This window comes from Thamnophis sirtalis, unplaced genomic scaffold (assembly GCF_051295495.1).
Source record: "Thamnophis sirtalis isolate CommonGarterSnake01/CBP01778 unplaced genomic scaffold, rThaSir2_p1.2 scaffold_1, whole genome shotgun sequence".
Classification (NCBI taxonomy): Eukaryota; Metazoa; Chordata; class Lepidosauria; order Squamata; family Natricidae; genus Thamnophis; species Thamnophis sirtalis.
The window spans coordinates 176,539,551-176,564,089 of NW_028261381.1; the positions used below are offsets into that span (position 1 = coordinate 176,539,551).

The 24,539-nt window shown below is 46.7% G+C and overlaps 1 protein-coding gene across 1 annotated transcript; it reads right to left on the minus strand.

Annotated features, from left to right (window-relative positions):
* Nucleotides 1-4,678: 4,678 nt before the first annotated feature.
* Nucleotides 4,679-23,067, minus strand: LOC106543841 (protein-lysine 6-oxidase-like). Its single transcript, XM_087705079.1, has 7 exons — nt 22,560-23,067; nt 20,998-21,106; nt 11,995-12,132; nt 10,778-10,934; nt 9,611-9,706; nt 8,255-8,400; nt 4,679-4,700 (listed from the first exon to the last, which is right to left on the minus strand). The coding sequence occupies exons 1-7, from the start codon at nt 23,065-23,067 to the stop codon at nt 4,679-4,681; spliced, it is 1,176 nt and encodes a 391-aa protein (XP_087561205.1).
* Between the last annotated feature and the right edge of the window lie 1,472 nt (nt 23,068-24,539).

Here is a 24,539-nt window from a genome sequence, read left to right on the forward strand (position 1 = left end):
TCCGTGTGAAGCAAGTACATGCGCGGGGAGAACCGGTGGTAACAAAACGTGAAGTGGAAGTGGAAGATGTGTACTAAAGAAGCATTTTAACTTTGGGGTTTTGTTTTATTCATTTATTTATTTAAAAACCAGCCGATAGAGAACCGTTGTGTGATGTCCTGGGGCAAAGGCACAGAGAGAACACAGCAGTGGTGGGTTCCGCATCCCGCTGCAACCGGTACACTGCAACGGGGCCCGGCGTCCACCATGTGCACACGGGCAGCGCGCACATGCATACTTAACCACCTGCGACGCTCCAGCTGCTTGGTGGAGCGTCACACAGGTGCCGTACGCTCCGTGCACAAAAGCACTGATTGGCTCAACTACAGGTAAGGAGGGCGGATGGGCGGGGCCCTCCAGAGCACTGTACTGGAACGGTTCCTGGTGCTCCCAGCAGGCACCGCTACGCCTGTACCGGGGCATACCGATCGTATCCCACCACTGGAACACAGCTGATAGTTCAAATCGCCCCTTCATTGCGCCAACTTTCCCCCATGTTATGGCAAGTCCCAGAGCAAAGTTATTGAAAATACACACACACACACCCCTCCAGAATCCTCTGGCTGCAAGTAGTCCAGCAAAATGCTGGAGGCCACAACAGCTGCAAAACAAATCTAGCTGGGCAAGGAAATGTCAAATGACTCCAGGAAGCAAAGGGACAAGGCAACCCAGGAAGCAAGAAATTAAGCAACAACTCCAAGAAACTCCAAATATCGGCAATGGTACACAAAACTCCCATGAATTCAGCGTTCGTTCCCGACAAATGCCCCTCCCCACAGCGTCTCCTTAAAGCTCAGTCCTTGGGTGTGCCTTGTGAAGAGGCTGAGGCACTCTCGAGCCGTTGGGTCATCCTGCGCTGTTCCCGCCTTCTCTCCTCTCTCCGTGCTCGGGAATCAGGAGTGGGTGGTCCTTGCTCATTGCCTGACCTCTGTCGCTCCTCATGTTCATTGCTTGCTTTCGGTCATCCTGCCCCTGTACCTCCCTGCCTACAAGCCGTCCCAATCCTGAAAGGCCCTGGCCTGACTTCGCCTGTTCCTCCCCACATTCCGGCTCGGAGGGGGGCATGACACACTGGTTCACTTCACAATCACATTATTTTTCTAACAGCATGCAGCTCCCTCCTCCTTCCAGCCGAGTGACCTTGAGGTAGCTTCTCGAGGAGATACAGCCTTTACTTCCGCTTCCCCAAGCATTCACTCCTTCATTCTCCTTCCCCACAGTTCATAGTAGTCTGTTCTGACCCCCCCCTTTTCCTATACCAAAGCACGCTGAGACAAAGATACTTCAAGGATTTATTAACACACAGACTAGACCTTGGCAGCAATCCAGCACAGATTAGACATGGCAGCAGTCCAGCACAGACTAACCTTGGCAGCAATCCAGCCTACCAAGCTAGCCACGATAGCTTCTCCAGCTCTAGTAAATACGTTGATTTCTGCAATGAGCATGTGGAAAGTCATTCCTTTTATAGTCTTGAGAGGAGCCTAATTACCACCAGCTGAGTTCAATTATCTCCTGTAACTGCGTAACTGTTCTTTACGCCTATTAGCCCTCTGTTGCCGGGCATCCAGGACCAACTCCCTTGTCTCCTCCCCACTGCTCCAATGCAAGAGCCGAGGTGGCGCATTGGTTAAATGCAGCACTGCAGGCTACTTCAGCTGACTGCAGTTCTGCAGTTCGGCTGTTCAAATCTCACCGGCTCAGGGTTGACTCAGCCTTCCATCCTTCCGAGGTGGGTAAAATGAGGACCCGGATTGTTGGGGGCAATATGCTGACTCTGTAAACCACTTAGAGAGGGCTGAAAGCCCTATGAAGCGGTATATAAGTCTAACTGCTATTGCTATGACGTCAGGATCACACTCCCTTGTCTTTTCCCACTGCTCCAAGGCTCAGGCGCCTCCTGGTGGCCAACCAGCCTCTCTGCACCCTGCTCAGAGTCGGAACCCTGTCCAGGGTCCTCCACATCCTCCAGAGCTGACTGATAGGGCCCCTTGCTGTCGGAGTCTGGTGGCAGCTCCAACGGCTCCTGCTGGGCCACAACAGTAGTCTGTCACCGGATAGTAGTCAAACACAAGCAAGTGAAAGATGGCAACTGACAGGTTGTAAGTCAGGGAGGACCTGTACAAACTTGTCTCTCTCATCACTTCATGCTGATTGGAAGATGTGTGCTAAACGAGCATCCCAACTGCTGGGTGGTTGTTTTTTCTGTTTGTTTGCAAAACCGGCCCACGGAGAACCATTCCGACGAGCTTGTAAAGATGCAAAATTGGGTCAGTCATGTGGATGACCTGATTTACAACGCAGACTTGCGATGGGTAGGCTCCATTATGGTCGTAAGTCAAGGACTATCTGTAGTCTGTTCTTGCCGTTTGATCTTCACTTACGGTCACTGGTGAAAAGCTGCTGCAAACTTGAGGCGGCTTCTGTTCTGACCCCTCTTGTCCTACACCAAAGCACGCCGAGACAAAGATACTGCAAGGATTTATTAACACAGAGACAGGACCTTGGCAGCAATCCAGCACAGACTAACCTTGGCAGCAATCCAACCTGCCAAGCTAGCCACAAAAGTTCTCCAACTTTAGTGAATACATTGATTCTTGCAAAAGGGCGGGTGCACAATCATTCCTTTTATAGTCTTGAGAGGAGCCTAATTACCACCAGCTGAGTGCAGTTATCTCCTGTAACTGCACAAATGTTCCTTACGCCTATTAGCTCTTCGGTGCCGGGCATCCAGGAACAACTCCCTTGGCTCCTCCCTACTGCTCCAGGGCATGACATCCGGATCACACTCCCTTGTCTCCTCCCCACTGGTCCAAGGCTCAGGCGCCTCCTGGTGGCCAACCAGCCTCTCCGCGTCCTGCTCGGAGTCGGAACCCTGTCCAGGGTCCTCCACATCCACCAGAGCTGACTCATAGGGCCCCTCGCTGTCGGGGTCTGGTGGCAGCTCCAACGGCTCCTGCTGGGCCACAACAGCTTCGGATCCAAAGCTTAAGGGAAGCATTCTTGAGCGTGATAGAAGATGGGTGCTTTAGATGACCTCAGAGGTCCCTTCCAATTTATGCTGCAGTGATACGTGGGCAGGCCTCTTGACTTGAATGTAGTTGTGACCCAAGCTCCTGGACATGAGAACGAACGAACGCTTGGGGCGTTTTCTTAACTTTTCACACACAGGATAGTTAAGTTAGTTTCACCAGAAGTTTGGAAAAGAGCCATTTTTGTCTAGTGGAAACCAGGTGATAGTGAGTTCTAGTTCTGTCTTAAGCATGAAAGCCAGCTGGGTGCCTTTGGGCCAGTCACCAGTAGACTGTGAGTTCTAGTCCCGCTTAGGCATGAGAGCCACCTGAATGACTTCAGGCCAAACACTAGGAAACTGTGAGTTCTAGTCCTGCTTAGGCATGAGAGCCACCTGAGCGACTGGGCCAATCACCAGGGGTCTGTGAGTTCTAGTCCCGCTTAGGCATGAGAGCCACCTGAATGACTTCGGGCCAAACACTAGGAAACTGTGAGTTCTAGTCCTGCTTAGGCATGAGAGCCACCTGAGTGACTGGGCCAATCACCAGGGGTCTGTGAATTCTAGTCCCGCTTAGGCATGAGAGCCACCTGAATGACTTTGGGCCAATCACTAGGAGACTATGAGTTCTAGTCCCGCTTAGGCATGAGACCACCTGAGTGACTGGGTCAATCACCAGGGGTCTGTGAGTTCTAGTCCTGCTTAGGCATGAGAACCACCTGAATGACTTTGGGCCAATCACTAGGAGACTATGAGTTCTAGTCCCGCTTAGGCATGAGAGCCACCTGAGTGACTGGGCCAATCACCAGGAGTCTGTGAGTTCTAGTCCCGCTTAGGCATGAGAGCCACCTGAGCGACTGGGCCAATCACCAGGAGACTGTGAGTTCTAGTCCCGCTTAGGCATGAGAGCTACCTGAATGACTTCAGGCCAATCACCAGGAGTCTGTGAGTTCTAGTCCCGCTTAGGCATGAGAGCTACCTGAGTGACTTCAGGCCAATCACCAGGAGTCTGTGAGTTCTAGTCCCGCTTAGGCATGAGAGCCACCTGAGCAACTGGGCCAATCACCAGGAGACTGTGAGTTCTAGTCCCACTTAGGCATGAGAGCCACCTGAATGACTTTGGGCCAATCACTAGGAGACTGTGAGTTCTAGTCCCGCTTAGGCATGAGAGTCACCTGAATGACTTTGGGTCAATCACTAGGAGACTGTGAGTTCTAGTCCCGCTTAGGCATGAGAGCCACCTGAATGACTTTGGGCCAAACACTAGGAGACTGTGAGTTCTAGTCCCGCTTAGGCATGAGAGCCACCTGAGCAACTGGGCCAATCACCAGGAGTCTGTGAGTTCTAGTCCCGCTTAGGCATGAGAGCCACCTGAATGACTTTGTGCCAAACATTAGGAGACTGAGTTCTAGTCCTGCTTAGGCTTGAGAGCCACCTCGGTGACTTTGGGCCAATCACCAGGAGACTGTGAGTTCTAGTCCTTCCTTTTCCACAGGAAAATGTGTTGGATACGCCCAGAGCCTTGAGCAAATTGTAAAAATACCATAACAAAAGATGACTTACAAATTAAATGGAGATGCCACTGAAGTATATATCTATTAGGTGCAAACTTAAGAACCTGTGTGCCTTTTATGAGCTGCATTTATCACACCTAACTCAGATGGAAGGATTGAGACTAAGAAAGGGAAAGCTTGCTTTTTAAACAGCGCAGCGAAGTGCCATGAGTTCACCTCACATGCGTGTGTGTGCACACACCCAGGCCCACAAACATGCTATCTAGTTACCCTACTATTGACAATCTTTGTCCTTGCAAATCCTGTCTTACAGTTATGCTAGAATTTGCACCTGGGCTCCGAATTCCTGCTCTGTTTTGGTGGGCCTTTGTTAAATTTCTCGGAAAGGACCAGGTGCTGATGGAAAAAGAGGATCTTTTTTGAGGCTAAAGAAGGCAAGTCCGTAGGGTGGAAGAGGGAGTTTGTCTTTCATTACCGTGTTTCCCCGAAAATAAGACCGGGTCTTATATTAATTTCCCCCCCAAAAGAAACCTTAGGGATTATTTTCCAATTAGGTCTCATTTTCAGGGAAATAAGGTACTAAAATGTGTCCCTCTGGCTGACAATTTTAACTGGCTCTTATTTTGGGGGTAGGGCTTATATTACAAACATCCTGAAAAATGCAAGGGCTTATTTTTCAGTTATGGCTCATTGTCAGAGAAATACGGTACTAAAATGTGTCCCTCTAACAATCTTAACATGGTCTTATTTTTGTGGTAGGGCTTATATTACAAACATTCTGAAAAGTGCTAGGGCTTATTTTCCAGTTAGGTCCCATTTTCAGGGAAATACGGTATTAAAATATGTCCCTCTGGCTGACAATCTTAACTGGGTCTTATTTTGGGGTAGGGCTTATATTACAAACATTCTGAAAAAAATTTGGGCTTATTTTCCAGTTGGGTCTCATTTTCAGGGAAATACGGTACTAAAATGTGTCCCTCTAACAATCTTAACATAGTCTTATTTTTGGGGTAGGGCTTATATTACAAACATTCTGAAAAATGCAAGCGCTTATTTTCCAGCTAGGTTTCATTTTCAGGGAAATATGGTACTAAAACGTGTCCCTCTAACAATCTTAACTTGGTCTTATTTTTTGGGTACAAAAATGCATTCTGAAAAATGCTCGGGCTTATTATTAGCTGTTATTTTGGGGGAAACTAGAATGGTATTAGTACCTCCCTTGATCTTGATTGTATCCCCTCTGTTCTTGCAATTTAGGATTGCATTGGCTTTTTTGGCTGTCGCTGCACACAGCTGGCTCATATTTAATTGGTCGTCCACTATGACTCCAAGATATTAAGCCCGGTGAAACAGATGTGGAAGGAGCCCGGCCCTTTACATCAAAGGTCAGGGGTGTCAAAAAAAAGTCAAGGTGGTGACTGCAAGCACCTGATCGAAGCCCCACCCCTTTCAAAATGCAAATGAGTGTTGTTTGCTGTAGCCAAAGATATTTATGGGGTTATTTTTACAGGATATTCATAGTAATATTAGAGGAGGGGGAAAAGGCAAGATTTGTTTTCAGCAGCCTTTGAAGGTGATCGCTTCCTACGGATGGGCAAAGGTGCCAACAAGAGTTTGGTTCTGCGCCCCAGACAATGGGCACAGGGTCAAGCCAGATGACCTCTTGGTTCTTCGTTCCATCCTCTTTTCTCCAGCAGAGAGTTGGGGGTCTTGAGACTCTGGTACCCTTGGCGAAACCAAAAGCCTCTCAGGGATGCTTGGCTCCTGGGTTGGGGATCTCCATTCAGTAGCTGCTGGCAGGGCAGGAGGTAAATAGATGGAGGGAAGGGGAAGGGGGAAAGGGACGGGAGTAAATGGATGAAGGTAAGTAAGGGGAAGAGGGGTGGGAAGGCATAGGGAGGGGAGAAGGAAGGGGAAGGATGGGTGGATAGGTAGAGAAAAAAAGGGAGGGAGGGAGGAAAAGGAAGGAAAAGGGAAGTGATGGATGGGTGAGGAAGGAAAAAGGTAGGGATAGATGAGAAAGAAAGAAAAAAGGAAGGAAGGGATAGATGGATGAGAAAGAATGAAGGAATGATGAAGGAAAGGGAGGGAGGGAGGAAAAAGGGAAAGTGAATGGGTGAGGAAGGAAGTAGAAGGTATAGATAGGTGGGTGAGAAAAAGAAAGGAAAAAAAAGGAAGGCAGGAATAGATGAATGAGAAAGAATGAAGGAATGATGAAAGAGGGAGAAAGGAAGGAAGGATAAGGGACATGATGGATGGGTGAGGAAAAAAGGAGAAAGATGGTAGGGTTTAGATGGATGAGAAAGAAGGAAGGAAGGATGAAGGAAAGGAAGGGAGTGAGGGAGGAAAAAGGGAATGAAGTGGATGGGTGAGGAAGGAAGTAGAAAGAAGGTAGAGATAGATGGATGAGAGAAAAACGGTAAAAGAATGAAGGAAGGAAGAGAGATGAGAAAGAATGAATGACGGAATGATGAAAGGGGGAGGAAGGAAGGAAAGAAGGAAAAGGGACGATGGATGGGTGAGGAAAAGATAGGGGTAGATGGGTGAGAAAGAATGAAGGAAGGAATGATGAAGGAAGGAAGGAATGGACGAGAAAAGGACAAAAGAAGAAGAAAGGAAGGAATGGATGAGAAAGAAGAAAGGGATGAAAAAGGGAAGGAAGGAAAAAGTGAAAATGAAAGAAGGGAGAGAAGGAAGGAAGGAAATTACAAGTTACATTTCTGTGACATCCTGGGGAAATACACAATGTTCTTCCTTTCCACTTTCTCACTCCATTCTTTTCATAAGGGGTATCAAACGAGGTGCACCCTTCAGGCACTCTCCTCCTCTCTAGCATCTGCCCTGCCCTCTTTTCCCCTGGGACAGTGGTGAGATTCAAATAATTTAACAACCGGTTCTCTGTCCTAATGACCAGCTGGGTAAGTGGGGCATAGTGGTCATGTGACTGGGTGGGCATGGTGTCAACTCAATGTCACTCACATTGATGGGCACTTCGCCTTTGTTCTTACAATGGTAATAAGGGTTAACTGGAGAGGCAGTTTCTGTAAGCGGGGCAATCAAAATGAGGCTAGAAACAACACCAGAATGTTTCCTTCCTGCCTTCCTTACAGGATTAGCCCTGCAAAGTGGGGGAAAAAAAATCAAAAGGAGATTTCTTCCAACAACCGGTTCTCTGAACTGTTTAGAAAGTTACCAACCGGTTCTCCCGGATAGGTGCCAACCGGCTGAATCCCACCACTGCCTTGGGACCACTGACGCCATCAGTTGGGCTTTTCTGCTTCGGAGCTCCACAAAGAAACCCAAAGTTGTATGTCACCGCAACTTCACTCAGCCCAGAAAAGGACTGACAACTTCCGATTCCTCTCTCCATCGTTCTACTTCCTGTCTCTTGACAAAAGGCCTTGAGTCTCAAGGGCAAAACTCCCCCTCCCCAATTTTTTTTGGGGTGTGTGAATCTCCAAGGGGCAAGCGATCCATTCCATGTCGCTCCTAGAGATCATGAGGATGCTTCTACGTCCTACAATGCCATGACGTCACCCATAAGAGGACAACGAAAAGGAAGATGGTCAAGCTCCACCCCTTTTGTAAACTCCCGTACAAGGAGGCGGATCTTGGGTGATAAGGACGCTTCTGCTATTTTGCCTAGTGTGACTTTCCTCCCCTCCTGGCGGATCCCGATGGTCCAACCCACCAATCCAGGCCGTATTTGCCTTGGAGATACCTTGTAATTCGGCAGTTTTTCGTGTCGACGTACACCCCCGTGTACACAATATCACACTGGACAATATTATTGGAGAAGTCCGACTCGGTCACCAGGAAATCGGGGTTGACGGTCACCTTGAAAAGAGGACAGGAAATCTGTCACGCTCCATCCCTTGGCATCCAGAGTTGGTCTTTCCTTCTCACTTAGGACCATCCTTGTCCTCACCACTCACAACAGACAGTGGCTCAAACATAGGGGGAAACTGATAGTCCTTAACTTGCAACAGTTTACTTAGTGACCAAAGGTACAACGGTGCTGAAAAAAAGTGACTTTTGACCATTTTCCACACTTAATGCCCATTGCAGCCATCCCTGTGGTCACATGATCAAAATTTGGACGCTTTGCAACTGGTTCATGTAGTCCGCGACTTAACAGTGACCATTCGAAGTTACAATGGGGCTTTAAAAAGGGACTTATGACTATTTTTCACACTTACGACCATTGCAGCATTGCCGTGGTCATGTGAGTTACATTTGGATGTTTGAGAACTGGCTCGTATTTATGACGGTCGCAGTGTCTCGGGGGTCACATGATCTCCTTTTGCGACCATCTGATGAGTGAAGTCCATGGGGAAACTGGATTCACTTAGCAACCGGATCACTAGCTTATCAACTGCAATGTTTCACTTAACAGCAGCAAGAAAGTTTGTACACTGGGGCAAAACTCACTTGGCCACATAAGTTCTGGGCTCAATTGTGGTTGTAAGTCGAGGACTACCTGTGTTTATGACGGTGGCAGTTTCTCGGGGTCACTTTTGCGACCTTCTCACAAGCAAAGTCAATGGGGGAGCCAGATTCACTTAACAACCGTGTTACTGTAACAACTGCAGTGATTCACTTTACAACTGTGGCAAGAAGGATCGTCAAAAGGGGCAAAACTCAACAACTGTCTCACTTAGCAATAAAAACTCAATTGTGGTTGTAAGTCGAGGCCTTAGCAACGGAAACTCAATTGTGGTTGTAAGTCAAGGACTGTCTGCAGTTTCTCGGGGTCACGTGGGATTACCTTTTTTGACCCTCTGACTTAACAGCAAGAAAGTTTGTACACTGGGGCAAAACTCACTTGGCCACATAAGTTCTGGGCTCGATTGTGGTTGTAAGTCGAGGACTACCTGTGTTTATGACGGTGGCAGTTTCTCGGGTCACTTTTGCAACATTCTCACAAGCAAAGTCAACGGGGAAGCCAGGTTCATTTAACAACCGTGCTTGCCGTGGTTCGCTTAACAACCGGGGAATGAAAGTTATAACAATGGGGCGAAATTCACGGATGATGACGAGGACTTACCTTGAGGATATAGTTTCCAGGAGGGACTTCGGTAATATCAATCCACTGGCAGTCAATATTGGCATGGTAGGTATCGTAACAGCCTGGGCTCAGGCCCTGAGGGGAGAGACAAAATGACGTTTGTTTATTTTTATTGGCGAATCACATCTGGCCGCCAGCCTTACACGCAAACCCTGGGCACCTAAAAACATATCAGCGGAAAGCAGAATTACGCTAAACCTATTTTTGCCGTAAGTCTGCTTCAGCAATTTATGAATAACAGAATAAGAGAGTTGGAAGGGCAAACAGGTGGCATGCAGAGCCCTCTCTGCGGGCACACAAGCCGTCGCCCCAGCCCAGCTCCACTGGGCATGTGTGTGCACCTCCCGCTGGCCAGCTGGTCTTTAGGTCTCCCAAACATTCGCGGGGAACGGGTTACATGTGGGGGATGCGCACATGCATGTGCGGGGAGAGGTGCATGTATGGGGGGGGGCACTCGCATTGCATTTTGGGGGCTCGTGAACCATTTTGGCCTTTCAGGTTGGTGCAGGAGGACTTCCAGGCCCAAAATGGTGTGTGGTTGGTTGGGTGGGTGGGTGGGCGTGTGCAACTCCTTGTGTCCCGTTTTGGCTTTCAGGTTGGTGCAGAAGGCCTTCTACTTGGAAACTACTTCTGGACATTGTGCTCGAGGTGGGGAAAAAAATGAATTGTTGATTTCGGATTTTGCCGATGAGATAAATTGGTTGTTAATAGAAATGGCTAGTTTATACTATTTGTGAAGTTCCCGAAAGATGACCTAATTAATTTACGAGCCTCGAGACAAAGTTCAAAAGAAATCTATTCATTTATTAGGAACACCATCATTTTGGCATGTTCTTCTGCAGAGCCGAAACTGATTTCAGCTTAAGGGTGTCTGAACCTTATCCCTGTATCCCCTCCCTTCTGTCTGTGTCATAAATCACATCCACCAACAAGGTGCTGCAGCAGGCTATGAACGTGCTCATTTCACACGCTAGCTGTAGAAATATGAGACCTGACTAAATAAATTGTCTAGCAGTAATCTTGTCTCGGAGTGCCTCGGTGTACAGAGGGGCGGGGGGTCAGAAGAAAAATCTATATACAAGAGATAAACACCACGGTTTGCGGAGACAGGCCGATCCAGCTGAGGAAAAGTCAGCCATTCCACACCTGAATATGAGCGGTGCACGCATAGCGACGTTGGAACCCTGCGTCGCAAGAGGTGTCCTCCAGGCAGAAACTGGCCTTGTGACCCTCGGCTACCTTCTCATGGGAGACGACATCCAGAAGGTCATAGTTGCTGAAGGCTTCCATGCTATGATAATGCCTGAAGGAAAGAAGGTGTTTAGAAGCTGCAGGTAAGTCCTCGTTTTACAGTAGTTCATTTAACGACCGCTCAAAGCCTATAACAGCCCTGAAAATAGTGACATAGCCGCTTCCCGCACTTACGACCATTGCAACATGCCCGCTTCCCTGAAGGCTCCGGCGGACTAAAAAGGACCCTACGAGCAAAACATGGGCCATTTTTTGCCCCCCCCCCAAGCCCCCAGCAGCACTCTATAAATCTCCATAAGGCTATATGCATGCCATTTTTTGACAAAAAACAGGCCCGTTTTTGCAAGGTTTGCAGAGTGCAAAAACTTTTTTTTTCCTTTTGGAAAGCTCTTTAACAAATTGATGAGAATGACATTGATCAGGTGCTGTGCCAGCAGAAACAAAGTCTTAGGTGCTGCAGATTGTCAGCAATTTTCTTCTCCAGCACATGGATAAATACACCTGGAAACATCTATCTATCTACCTACCTATTCTCTCTCTCTACCTACCTACTGTATTTCTCCCTCCCTCTCCCTCTCTATCCCTCTATCTACCTACCTACCTACTCTCTTTTTCCCTACCTATCTACTGTATTTCTCTCTCTTTCTATTTCTCTCTCTATCCCTCTACCTACCTACCTACACATACTCTCTCTCTCCCTACCTACCTACTGTATTTCTCTCTATTTCTCTCTCTCTATTTCTCTCTCTCTCTCCCTTTATCTACCTACCTACCTACCTACCTACCTACCTACCTACCTACCTACCTACCTACCTACCTACCTACCCTCTCTCTCTCTCCCTACCTGTATTTCTCTCTCTTTTTTTCTCTATCCCTCTATCTACCTACCTACTTTTTTTTAATTTGCCTCTTCAAAACCTTGGTGTGTCTTATACTCCGATGCGTCTTATACTCCAAAAAATACAGTATTACATATTACAATTTCTATTCTATTCTATCTTAATTTCATTCTCTTATTTTCTCTTCTATTTCTATTATTTCTATTTCTGACGGTGTGCTTGATAAACGGGTCAGCCTTGCCCAATCATCCCCACCCTGTTTGGCTCGCTTACTGGTGACAGCTGTGCCACTCCCACTGGTGTCGCGGCTTCACCGGGAGGAAGTCCGCTGTTCCTTGATTCTTCACTCTCTGGGGGAACCGAAGGAGGACGCGGTAGTTGATCTTACTCACTCCGGGCCGGTAGGCGGATCTGCGGGAAAAATGGAGGACACAAAAACAATGGAAAACTTCACCCGCTGGAACTGAGTGGTTGCCTCCTGTATTAGAGGTAGTCCTCACCTTATGATCCATTCGTTGAGCGGTCATTGAAACGGCACTGAGAAAAGGGACTCAGTGCTTACGACCGCTGGACATCCTTGTGATTACACGATCACGATTGAAGCTCTTGAAAACCAGCTAACCTTCATGAAGGTTGCAGGTCCCTGAATCACGGGGTGGCTATTTGGGACCTTCCTAAATGGCTTCCCTGAAGCAAAGTCACTGGGGAAGCTGACAGGAAAAAACCACAGGTCAAGGTCACGTGATGTCTCGCTTAATGACCGCATCGCTTAGTGATGCATTTTCCGGTCCCAATTGTGATTGTAAGTCAAGGGTTACTCAATTGCTAGCTAATTCCAGCATTTGCTGGAAAAATAATGCTGCTTCTGGTTGGTTTCCTTCCTTCCTTCCTTCCTTCCTTTTTACAATTATTTAATATTTATTTATTTATTTTGTCATGTTTATGCAGTGTATATTGGAGGTGGAGACCCTTTGACGAGCTGTATGCCACAAAATTTCATTTTTGTGTATGCCGATTAGTGTCCATTCAAAGTGACAATAAAGTTATTCTAAGTCTCTTCTATTTTACAATGAGTAGTGATTGCAACATCGCTCAGACTTATATACCGCTTCACGGTGCTTTGCAGCCCTCCCTAAGTGGTTTACAGTCAGCATCTTTCCCCAACTATCTTGGTCCTCATTTTACCGACCTCGGAAGGACCGAAGCCTGAGTCAACCTTGAGCCGGTCAGGATCGAACTCTTGGCAGCGGGAAGAGTCAGACTGCAATACTGGATTCTAACCCCTGTGCCAGAGCTTGAGAGAATATAGACAGACAGTGATAGATATTGCAGATAGAGAGGAGATAGAGATGCCGTATATGATAGATGATAGTTAGCAATAGCATTTTATATAGCGCTTTATAGCCCTTCTCTAAGCGGTTTACAGAATCAGCCTTTTGCCGCCAACAATCTGGGTCCTCATTTTACTGACCTTGGAAGGATGGAAGGCTGAGTCAACCTTGAGCCGGTCAGGATCGAACTGCTGGCAGTGGGCAGAGTTTGCCTGCAATGCTGCATTCTAAGCACTGCGCCACCCAATATTTGGGTATTTTGAAAGAAAACATTCAAATTGGCTTCCCCCAGTCTAAACTACAATTTGTGCCCCCACTCACATATTTTAAAGAAAGGGAGAGACAGAGGGAGGGAGGGAAGGAAAGAAGGAAGGAAGGATGATAGGTTTGTAAATATCTGTTGAGAAGATTGGAAGTCATTGTATCATTTCCTTCCTTCCTTCCTTCCTTCCTTCCTTCCTTCCTTCCTTCCTTCCTTCCTTCCTTTCCTCCCTCCCTTCTTTCTTTCTCTTCTCCTCTTCTTCCTTCCTTTTTTCTCCCACTTTTCTCTTCTTCTTTCCTCCCCTCCCCTCTACGTTCAGTTCTTTATCTTTTCTTTAAATTTATCTTGGACTTTTATGTAAACACCCCAATAAATATTTTTTTTTAAGGAAAAGGTATATTACACCTTCTGTTTCAAGGCAGCTTTCCCCCCTTCATTTTACAAATCTGTTTTAACCCAAGTACCACATTTCTGCTTTGAAGAAGCTGACTCAAAACCTCCCGTCTGAGAAAACACGCAAAAGAGTATTTGTCAGGCCCGCAGCCATCTTTTCTTTTGGATCTTTGGCCTGCCAAACTTTCTATTATTCTACTATGCATTTTCTATTGTGAGAAATGGGGGATTATACGGAGTTGGATGATATGTAGCTGTTCTGACCCCCCCCCTTTTCCGCCCTGTGAGTAACGCAGACACAGGCTTGGCTATTTGCCACTCTTTAATCACAGGAATTACAACTCCGTTGGCTAAAAGCCCAGACAACACTCTCATGCAAGAAGGGCTGGCAGCAACCCAAACCAAACAGAATGGAAATACAAAACAGACCAGACAAGAGTTCCGCAAAACTGTTACAAACGGTTGTGTCCTGCAAAAGGTCCCCTCCCAAGTTCTCACTTATATACTCTCTTGGGAGGGGCCAAGCCACAACCACCTGGGCTTGATTATCTCTTATGTGCCTGTCTCCGTAACTGCTGCCTCCATTTCTCCGCCCTCCGTTGCCTGGCGTTAAGAACAAACTGCCTTGAGTCCTCCCCACTGTTCCATGCCTCAGGCGCCTCCTGGTGGCCAACCAACCTCTCTGGTCCCTGCTCTGAGTCTGAACCCTGCCCAGGGTCCTCCACATCTTCCATAGCAGACTCATAGGGATCCTCGCTATCCGAGTCCATCGGCAGCTCAAACGGCTCCTGCTGAGCCACAACATGTAGCTATGACGAAATTCTTTCTAGAAAGCCAAGGTCATCCTTTGTCTCTGCACCTCTGCACCTGACCGGAACTGGATGGGTGGAACTGCCAGCATGGCAGTGGGAGATTGGACCGTGTGATGGACTTGTGGATTTTCAACTGGGTGGGGAAAACCGGGAAGCTTTCAGATTCAGGTTTTCCCAGATGTGCCAACATGGCTCTCTTAATAAATTGGAACTTTGAGGAATACTTTGCCTCGGACTCTGATTTACTTTTTGATGCTATTTGGAGCCCAGACAGTATTTTTCCAGCTCGTGTGAATTCTGCACAGGAGGCTGAACTGGGGGTCTCCTTCTGCAGTTAAAAAAGTGTTTATCAACCTTGCAACTTGAAGCTGAGTGGACTTCAACTCCCAGAATTCCCCAGCCAGCCACGCATATAAACACCTCAACAAATATAAATTCTATATTTGGCTGTCTGATGAATTCTGGAAGTTGAAGCCCGCTCAGCTTCAAGTGGTCAAGGTACACTGCTCTTAAAGAAGTACAGATAGTCCTTGATTTACGACAGTTCATTTAGTGACGGTTCAAAGTTACAACAGCACTGAAAAGAAGCGATTGATGACCATTATTTACACTTACGACCGTTGCGGTATCCTCTTAGTTACGTGATCAAAATTCAGACAATTCACAACTGACTCATATTTATGACGGTCGCAGTTTGTCCCGGGAAGGTGGGGTGGGGGTGTGTGATGCGATCCTCTTTTGCGACCTCCTGACAAGGTAAGAGAGGCAGATTCACTTAACAAGCGTGGGACTAACTCAGTGGTTCCCAAACTTGGCAACTTTAAGACTTGTGGACTTCAACTCCCAGAATTCTCCAGCCAGCAGAGCTCTGCTGGCTGGAGAATTCTGGGAGTTGAAGTCCACAAGTCTTAAAGTTGCCAAGTTTGGGAACCACTGGACTAACTGAACAGCTGTCTTGATTTGCTTAACAACGGTGGCAAGAAAGATGGTAAAACGGGGCAAAACTCACTTACCTGATGTCTCGCTTAGCAACTCAATTTTGGGGCTCAAAAATACAAGCTGGGTGGATACGACCTCATAGATGACCCCACACTCTGTCAAGGACCTTGGAGTACTCATCTCAAATGATCCAAGTCCCAGAGCTCACTGTAACAGCATTGCCCAAAAGGCATTAAGAGTTATTAACCTAATCTTGCGAAGCTTCTTCTCCGTTACAGGGGTGGGTTCCTGCCAGTTCTAACCTCTTCTATAGAAGAGGTTCCACAAATCTACAGTGCCGTTTAGAACCGGTTCCAGCGCCCTCCCCCCTGCCTGTCTGCATATCATCAAGATGAGGAGCGAGAGGAGGAATTCTGGGAGTTGAAGTCCACAAGTCTTAAAGCTATCAAGTTTGAACACCCTGGGTTTTTTTTTCTAAAGGGTTAGGGATGCAAGGGTCTTGTAACTTGACAGTTTTAAGATTTGCACACTTCAATGCCAGAGTTCTTGATCCAACATAACTGGAGGAGGAATTCTGGGAGTTGAAGTCCACAAGTCTTAAAACTGTCAAGTTTGAACACCCCTGAGGTTTTTTTTCTAAAGGGTTAGGGGTGCGAGGGTCTGGTAACTTGACAGCTTTAAGACATGTGCGCGTCAAATACCAGAGTTTTTGAGCCAACATTTTGGTTGCTAAGCACCAAGCCACTCCCACTCAATCACATGGCCGGCAAGCCACTCCCACCTGGTCACATGGCCAGCAAGCCACTCCCACAAAGCAGGCCACACCTACAGAAGAGGTTCTAAAATTTTTTGAAACCTACCACTGCTCCGGTAACATTGTACTGCTAACAAAAGCATACAAAACCTTTGCCAGACCAATTCTTGAATACAGCTCGTCTGCCTGGAATCCACACTGTATATCGGACATTAACGTGATTCAGCGAGTCCAGAAGTATTTCACAAGAAGAGTCCTCCACTCCTCTGCTCACAATAGAATCCCTTATGCCACTAGGCTCGAAATTTGGGGCTTGGACAACCTGGAACTACACCGCCTACAGTTGGACCTAAGCTTAGTACACAAAATTATCTGCTATAACGTCCTACCTGTCAATGACTTCTTCAGCTTCAACCGTAATAATACTCAGGCAAACAATCAATAAAAACTCAAGTTCAACCGCTCCAAACTCGATTGCAGAAAATACGACTTCAGCAACAGAGTGGTCAACGCCTGGAATGCTCTACCCAACTGTTGTTACATCCTCAAACCCCCATAATTTTATAATTATTATGTTATAAATACGAGAATAATAGAATGATACAGAATATAACATAAAGATATATTATTATTATTATTATTTGATGGATTTAAGATGACGTAATGAATTGTTATAACACAAATGAATCCAATATCTAGAATATCTCGTTTAAAATGAAGGAACAAGAGCGATCGTTAAATCAATGTGATACAATGATAAATAAGGCATGCAAATACTATTTGACTTGATAATGTGTGATTTCAGTATAAATTGTAAGTGACGACTATGGAAAAGATGCACGAAAACCTTGTAGCCAATCGACACACTGTATGTAACTGAAGATGGTTTTATGGTTTATGCTTTGTCTATGTCTGTCTAAAAATAAAAATAAAAATTAATCATGACTCGACAAAAGCGCGCATGACAAAAGCGCGGCGACGAAACCACGTCCCTAAAACCGCAACGTCATCACCGCGACGTCATCAACGCGGCGACAACAGCGCAGCGACAGAAGGGCGCTTTACAACAGCACGGCGACAGAAAGCCGATTTAAGTTAAGGTAAGGGTTAGGTTTAGGGTTAGGTTTAGGGTTAGCATTAGGTTTAGGGTTAGGTTTGGGGTTAGGTTTAGGGTTAGGTTTATGGTTAGGTTTAGGGTTAGCGTTAGGTTTAGGGTTAGGGTTAGGGTTAGCTTTTGAATGCTAGTAAAAGCATTTTGCTGAGTGCTTCGGAAGGCACGGATTTGCCCTCCGCGGTTATGTCGGTGCGGAAAAGAGCTTCGCGGTTTTGTCGGTGAACCAAAATTAATACCCCCCCTAATTTTAACCTTAGACTATCTAGCATGGACCTCCCCACATTCCTAAGAGGTCCCTAAAGGGGTGTGTGTGTGTGCATAAGCACACCAGTGTGCCTTTCGTCCTTGTCCTCCTGTCCCCATTTTCTTGTACTCATTTCATGCTCATTTCAACTCATTTCGTACATGTTTGACAAACTAAAAATAAAGAAGTAAAATAAATAAAATTCTGGTCGTAGGTCGAGGGCTGTCTGTAGGTCAGGAAGGCCAGGGGGTGGAGGGTGGGGGGAGGTGTCAGAGAAAGAGAAACGGGCAATTCATCAACTGAGCAAATAGGCGGAAGAGTGGCAAGCTGTGAGTGACCCTTCTATGCCACTCTGGCCAGCCTCACAGCCCACTTTGTCGGAGTGTTTACAGGAAAACCGCCCCTCCTTAATTCTGGCACTTTCTAAGCTGGGATCTGTAAAGAGACAACCACACTCTTTCCCCCAACTTTATAGATCCAGCTGAGGTAAACACCAGGCATTCCTTTCTCCTCCGCGCCCCCCCCCCCAAATTTTGCAGGAAAATGTGCCCAATTCTGCTTTCAGGCCGTACTTTTCCTTGGTCACTTGGCAACGAAAGATTTTGGATGGAGAGGCTGAGTTCTGCAAACATCCCTCAAAGAAACTTGCTATTTGATAACACAAAAAAACAGAGCACCAGTGAACTAACAGAATGGCAGAGCTTTGAAGGGACCTTGGAGGTCTTCTAGTCCAACCCCCTGCTCAAGCAGGAGACCCTGCACCATTCTTCTGCAATCTCTTCTTAAAAACCTCCAGTAATGGAGCACCCATGACTTCTGGAGGCAAGCTGTTCCACTGGTTAATTGTCCTCACTGTCAGGAAAGCTCTCTTTAGTTCTAGGTGGGTTCTCCCTTTGATAACTAAGATGATTAGGGGACTGGAGACAAAAACATATGAAGAACGGTTGCAGGAACTGGGTATGGCCAGCCTAGAGAAAAGAAGGACTAGGGGAGACATGATGGCAGCCTTCCAATATCTCAGGGGTTGCCACAAAGAAGAGGGAGTCAAGCTATTCTCCAAAGCACTTGAGTATTGCGGCCCAGCAGGAGCCGTTGGAGCTGCTGATGGACTCCGATAGCGAGGGACCCTATGAGTCTGCTATGGAAGATGTGGAGGACCCTGGGCAGGATACAGACTCTGAGCAGGGACCAGAGAGGCTGGTTGGCCACCAGGAGGCACCTGAGGCATGGAGCAGTGGGGAAGATCAAAGGGAGTTTGTCCCCGACGCCAGGCAACGGAGGGCGGAGAAACGGAGGCAGCAGTTACGGAGACAGACTCATAAGAGATAATCCAGCCCAGGTGGTTGTGGCTTGGCCCCTCCCAAGAGAGTATATAAGAAGAGACTTTGGGAGGAGTCCTTTTGCAGGACACAACCGTTTGTACTAATCTGGAGAACTCCTTGTCTGGTCTGCCTTGTGTTCCTGTGTTTGTTGGAGTCTGGGTTGCTGCCAACGTCTTGCCAGTGAGTCATGTCTGGGCTTTCAGCCAACAGGATTATAATTGCTGTGAATAGAGAGTGGCAAACAGCTAAACCTGTGTCTGCATTTGTTACCAAACCCCCCGGGGGGTGGGGGGCAGAAAACTTGAGGTTAGGAGAAGAAGCAATGGATGGAAACTTATCAAGGAGAGAAGCAACCTGGAATTAAGGAGAAACTTCCTAATAGGACAATTAACCAGCGGAACAGCTTGCCACCAGAAGTTGTGGATGCTCCATCCCTGGAGGTTTTGAAGAAGAGTGTGTGGACAGCCACTTGTCTAAAATGACATGCAGTCTTTTGTATTTATTAGTGTGTCAAACATGTACAAGATAGCAGATATAAATATAAACATGGATATGAACGAAAGAAATGAATACAAATAAACGGGGACAGTAGGACAGGGACAGTAGGCATATTGGTGGGTGTCAGGCCTGCAGTTATATCCCTTTTAGGATCTTTGGCTTGCCACACTTTCTATTATTTCACTATGCTGTTTCATTAGTGTCGTAGTTGGGAGGGGGGAATAGAAAGGAGTAGAATTGTGGAATGTGTTGTCATTCTTTTCTAGAAGCCCAAGGTCATCTTTTGTCTCCGCACCTTTGCACCTGACTGGAACCAGCTGGGTGGAGATGCCAGTGTGGGTGAAGAAGATTGGACCATGTGATGGATTTGTGGGTGTGGGGACAAGATCATGAACTTTCAACTGGATGGAATCCCAGAAAGTTTTCAGAATTGGGATTTCCACAGATGTGCTAAGATGTCTGACTTATTAAATTGGAACTTTAAGGATCGTTTTGCCTTGGACTCTGATTTAATTCTACATGATACTTGGAACGCTGAGATTGCGCTTATGCACACTTCCTTGTCTCCTGCTTGAGCAGAGGGTTGGACTAGAAGACCTTCAAGGTCCCTTCCAACTGTATCATTCTTTGTTCTCTGCTTTAACTGGGGTCAGCTTAGTAAGTAAAAGGAGGAGGGTCAGCAATTATGAGTCGGGCTGGGTCTTATGAGTTATGGTTGCTTTTACATAAAGAAGAGCAATGAAGATGATTAGGGGACTGGAGGCTAAAACATATGAAGAACAGTTGCAGGAATTAGGTATGTAGTTGAATGAAAAGAAAGATTTGGGGTGACAGGATAGCAGCCTTTCAATATTTGGGGGGGTTGTCACAGAGAAAAAGGGGTCAACCTATACTCTGAAGCACCTAAAGGCAGGACAAGAAGCAATGGATGGAAACTAAGCAAGGAGAGAAGCAATTTGGGATTAAGGCTACATTTCCTAACAGTAAGAAAAATTAATCGGTGGAACTGCTTGCCACCAGAAGCTGTGAATGCCTCATCACTGGAGGGCTTTAAGAAGAGACCGGGCAGCCATCTATCTGAAATGGTCTAGGCGGGTCTCCTGCTTGAGCAGGGGGTTGGACTAGAAGATCTCCGAGGTCCCTTCCAACTCTGTTAATTTTTTTTATCTGCCTCTCTCGCTCATGAGGTGATTCCGAGAGGCTTACAGTGTGAAGCTTCCAAAAGATGACCTAATTAATTTACGAGCCTCGAGACAAAGTTCAAAAGAAATCCAGTCATTTATTAAGATCAACATTTGGGCATGTTCTTCTGCGGAGCCGAAACTGATTTCCACTTAATGGTCCCTCTACTTTACCCCTGTGTCTCCCCCTCCCCTCAGTCTGTGTCATAAATCATATCCACCAACTAGGTGCTGCAGCAGCCTGTGAACTTTGCACCCCACACACCAACTGTAGAAATATGAGATCCGACTCTGGCTGAAGGTATGCATGGAGTTCTCCCTCCCGTTTTCATGCCAACTTGATAATCATCATGGAAACACTTTACAAGTTGACATATAGGTTATTTAAAAAATAATACAACCCACCAAACAAGCTTTGTGGCCTACCTTGCAAGGCAGTTTTCTTCCGCCGCGCATTCCAAGGCGTACATCTGGACTTTCTCGATGTAGGTGGATGCTTGTAGAAAATACGGATCGGGGACCAGGTCTGGCAAGCCTGAGAAAGAAGGACCAGAAGCAGCAAAATGAGAGAAAACAATTTGCATTTCTGAATGAGGGCCCCCGCAGAGAATGAGAGAACCTCAGAGGTTGCTTTGGCCAGGCGGGGTTGGGCTAGATGACCTACAAGGTCCCTTCCAACTCATCTGTTCATCTGTTCAAGTGAGAAGAGGGGTGTCTTCTGATTGATAAAATAAAGGACACTGTCTTCACTGGGCAAAGACCAAAGTATGGAAGTGGATTCTCCAGGGAATCCACTTCTGGACACCATCATGGTTTACCTTAAGGCCATGTTTCCCAAACTTTTTTCCTGCCCTACTCAAAAACTGCTTCCCAGAGTTTCCTTTTTTTTACCCAACATAGGTAAAACACTTTGAGTCCACTTAAAAGTCCCTGTAGTGATGGGGAATGGGTGGGTGTGTTTCTACCCAAAGAAAAAAGACCCTTAATCCAATTTGTGGTACTTAATCCAGGTTTGGGAAATGCTGGTTTAAAGGGCGATTTGGGGGGGAGAGAATAAATGGTCTGTTGCTTGATAGTAGAAGTTCTTCCTTCCTTCCTTTCTTCCTTCCTTCCTTCGCTCACTTCCATTTCCCTCCCTCTTTCCTTCCTCATTTCTTCTCCCATCATTTCCTTTCTTCCTTCTCTTTTCCTTCTTTCTTTTCCTTCCTCCCTCGTTCCTTCTCTTTCTCCTTCCTTCCCTCCCTTCTTCCCTCCCTCCCTTCTTTTTTTCTCCCTCCCTTCCATAATTTTCTCTTTCTTTCGTTCTCTCTCTCTCTCTTTCTCCCACCCTCCCACCCTTCTTTCCCTTTTCCCTCCCACTTGTCATCTATTCCCTTTTTTCTTCTCTCTCCTTCCTTTCTCTCTCCTTCCTTCCTTACTCCTTCTCTCTCCCTCTCTTTTCCCCTTCTAGTCCCTTTTCCCTTTAATCCTTTTCTTTTGATAGATCCCTTCTTCTTTCCTCTCCCCCCATTTCCTGTTTATCATTCCTTCCTCCCTTCTTTCCATTCATCTATTTGTCAGCCTTTCCTTTCCCATCTCCGTTCTACCAGGAACAGTCTTGAGCCACTGAAGAGTGAATCCCCTGTGGAGTTTCATCCTCTCCTAAAACTAGGATAATTAACCAGTGGAACTGCTTGCCTCTAGAAGCTGCTCCATCCCTGGAGGCTTTTACGAAGAGACTGGACAGACTGAAATGGGATAGGGTCTCCTGCTTGAGCAGGGGGCTGGACTAGAAGACCTCCAAGGTCCCTTTCCAGCTCTATTCTGATTGAAAACTCATTTTTATTTCCTTCAGAAATGATCTCCCCACTTTTTGCTTTTTAGGAGCTCTCCAGCTGGGACTAGGCTGTTCCCAAAAGAGCTGAGATCCAAAGCCCCCTGCATCTATCTCCTTCACCCCCCCAACCCTCCCACGCATCCCCGCCGTCGGGGGGCGGGGAGGGGCTCACCGTGGTGGAAGCGGAGGGTCCCGTAACCCGACCGCTGTCGGGCTGCGCCAGGCAAGACGGCGGGACGGTCGTAGACGCTGTTCGGGGAGAGCCAAGACCCCCGAGGGTCGCCCCGGGCCGCTCCATGGCGCCGCCGAGCCCCTTCAGCCGCGGACGCCCCGTCGGACCTGGGACCGCCGGCTGCTCTGACCCCCGACCCAGGGCTCTGCAGCAGACCCGTCCCGGTGCCCGACCCTTCCTCTGCGCCCCTTCCCGCGGACGTCCCCTCGTTGCTCAGGTAGAGGGTCTGGGAGGCTGGAGCCGCGGCTGGCCGGGCGGGGGGCAAGAACCGGGTAGCGCTGTTGAAGAGGCTGTAGCGGCGACCCTGGTTCTCCCAGCGGATCTGCTGCCTCCAAGCCGGCGCCCGCTGAGCCCCGCAGCCGTCGGGGGGCGTCGCCAGCACCGCCAGCAGGAGCAGCATCAGCATCCCAGGCGGAGGTGGCCGCAGCCGGGTCCCCCTCGCGTTCATGGCAGCGGGTGGGAATGCCAGGCGGGAGGGGAAAGGGGGATGCGGGGTGGCTGGTCGGAGGGGGGAAGGGAGGAGCCTCGCACCGCCCCCCCCATCACCGTTCCTCCCCCCCCAGACCTCCAGGGACCCCTGGCCTCAGTTTCCTTCTGCGCTCCTGTGCGGAGGAGGGGGCAGCTAGACGGATTTCTTCGATTGAAGCAAAGACATGGGTGGGGGGGACCGGCAGAGTACCTTATTAATTAATTAAGGATGATCGGACGCCTGGAAACCCCCGATTAATTAAATTAATGATTATAAGATGCCTGGAAACCCCTGATTAATTAAATTAATAATAATTGGTGCTTGGAACCCCTGATTAAGTTATAATTATCAGTGCCTGGAAATCCCTGATTAATTAAATTAATAATTATAAGGTGCCTGGAAACCTCTGGTTAATTAATAATAATTGGTGCTTGGAACCCCTGATTAAGTTATAATTATCAGTGCCTTGAAATCCCTGGTTAATTAAATTAATAATTATAAGATGCCTGGAAACCTCTGGTTAATTAAATTAATAATAATTGGTGCTTGGAATCCCTGATTAATTAATAATTATCAGTGCCTGGAAATTCCCGATTAATTAAATTAATAATTATAAGATGCCTGGAAACCCCTGATTAATTAAATTAATAATAATTGGTGCTTGGAACCCCTGATTAAGTTATAATTATCAGTGCCTGGAAATCCCTGATTAATTAAATTAATAATTATAAGGTGCCTGGAAACCTCTGGTTAATTAAATTAATAATAATTGGTGCTTGGAACCCCTGATTAAGTTATAATTATCAGTGCCTGGAAATCCCTGATTAATTAAATTAATAATTATAAGGTGCCTGGAAACCCCTGGTTAATTAAATTAATAATAATTGGTGCTTGGAACCCCTGATTAAGTTATAATTATCAGTGCCTGGAAATCCCTGATTAATTAAATTAATAATTATAAGATGCCTGGAAACCTCTGGTTAATTAAATTAATAAGAATTGGTGCTTGGAACTCCTGATTAATTAATAATTATCAGTGCCTGGAAATCCCTGATTAATTAAATTAATAATTATAAGATGCCTGGAAACCTCTGGTTAATTAAATTAATAATAATTGGTGCTTGGAACCCCTGATTAATTAATAATTATCAGTGCCTGGAAATCCCTGATTAATTAAATTAATAATTGTAAATGCCTGGAAACCTCTGGTTAATTAAATTAATATTAATTGGTGCTTGGAACCCTGATTATTTAATAATCATCAGCTCCTGCAAATCCCTGATTAATTAAATTAATAATTATAAGATGCCTAGAAACCCCTGGTTAATTAAATTAATAATAATTGGTGCTTGGAACTCCTGATTAATTAATAATTATCAGTGCCTGGAAATCCCCGATTAATTAAATAATAATGATAAGATTCCTGTAAACTTCTGGTTAATTAAATTAAT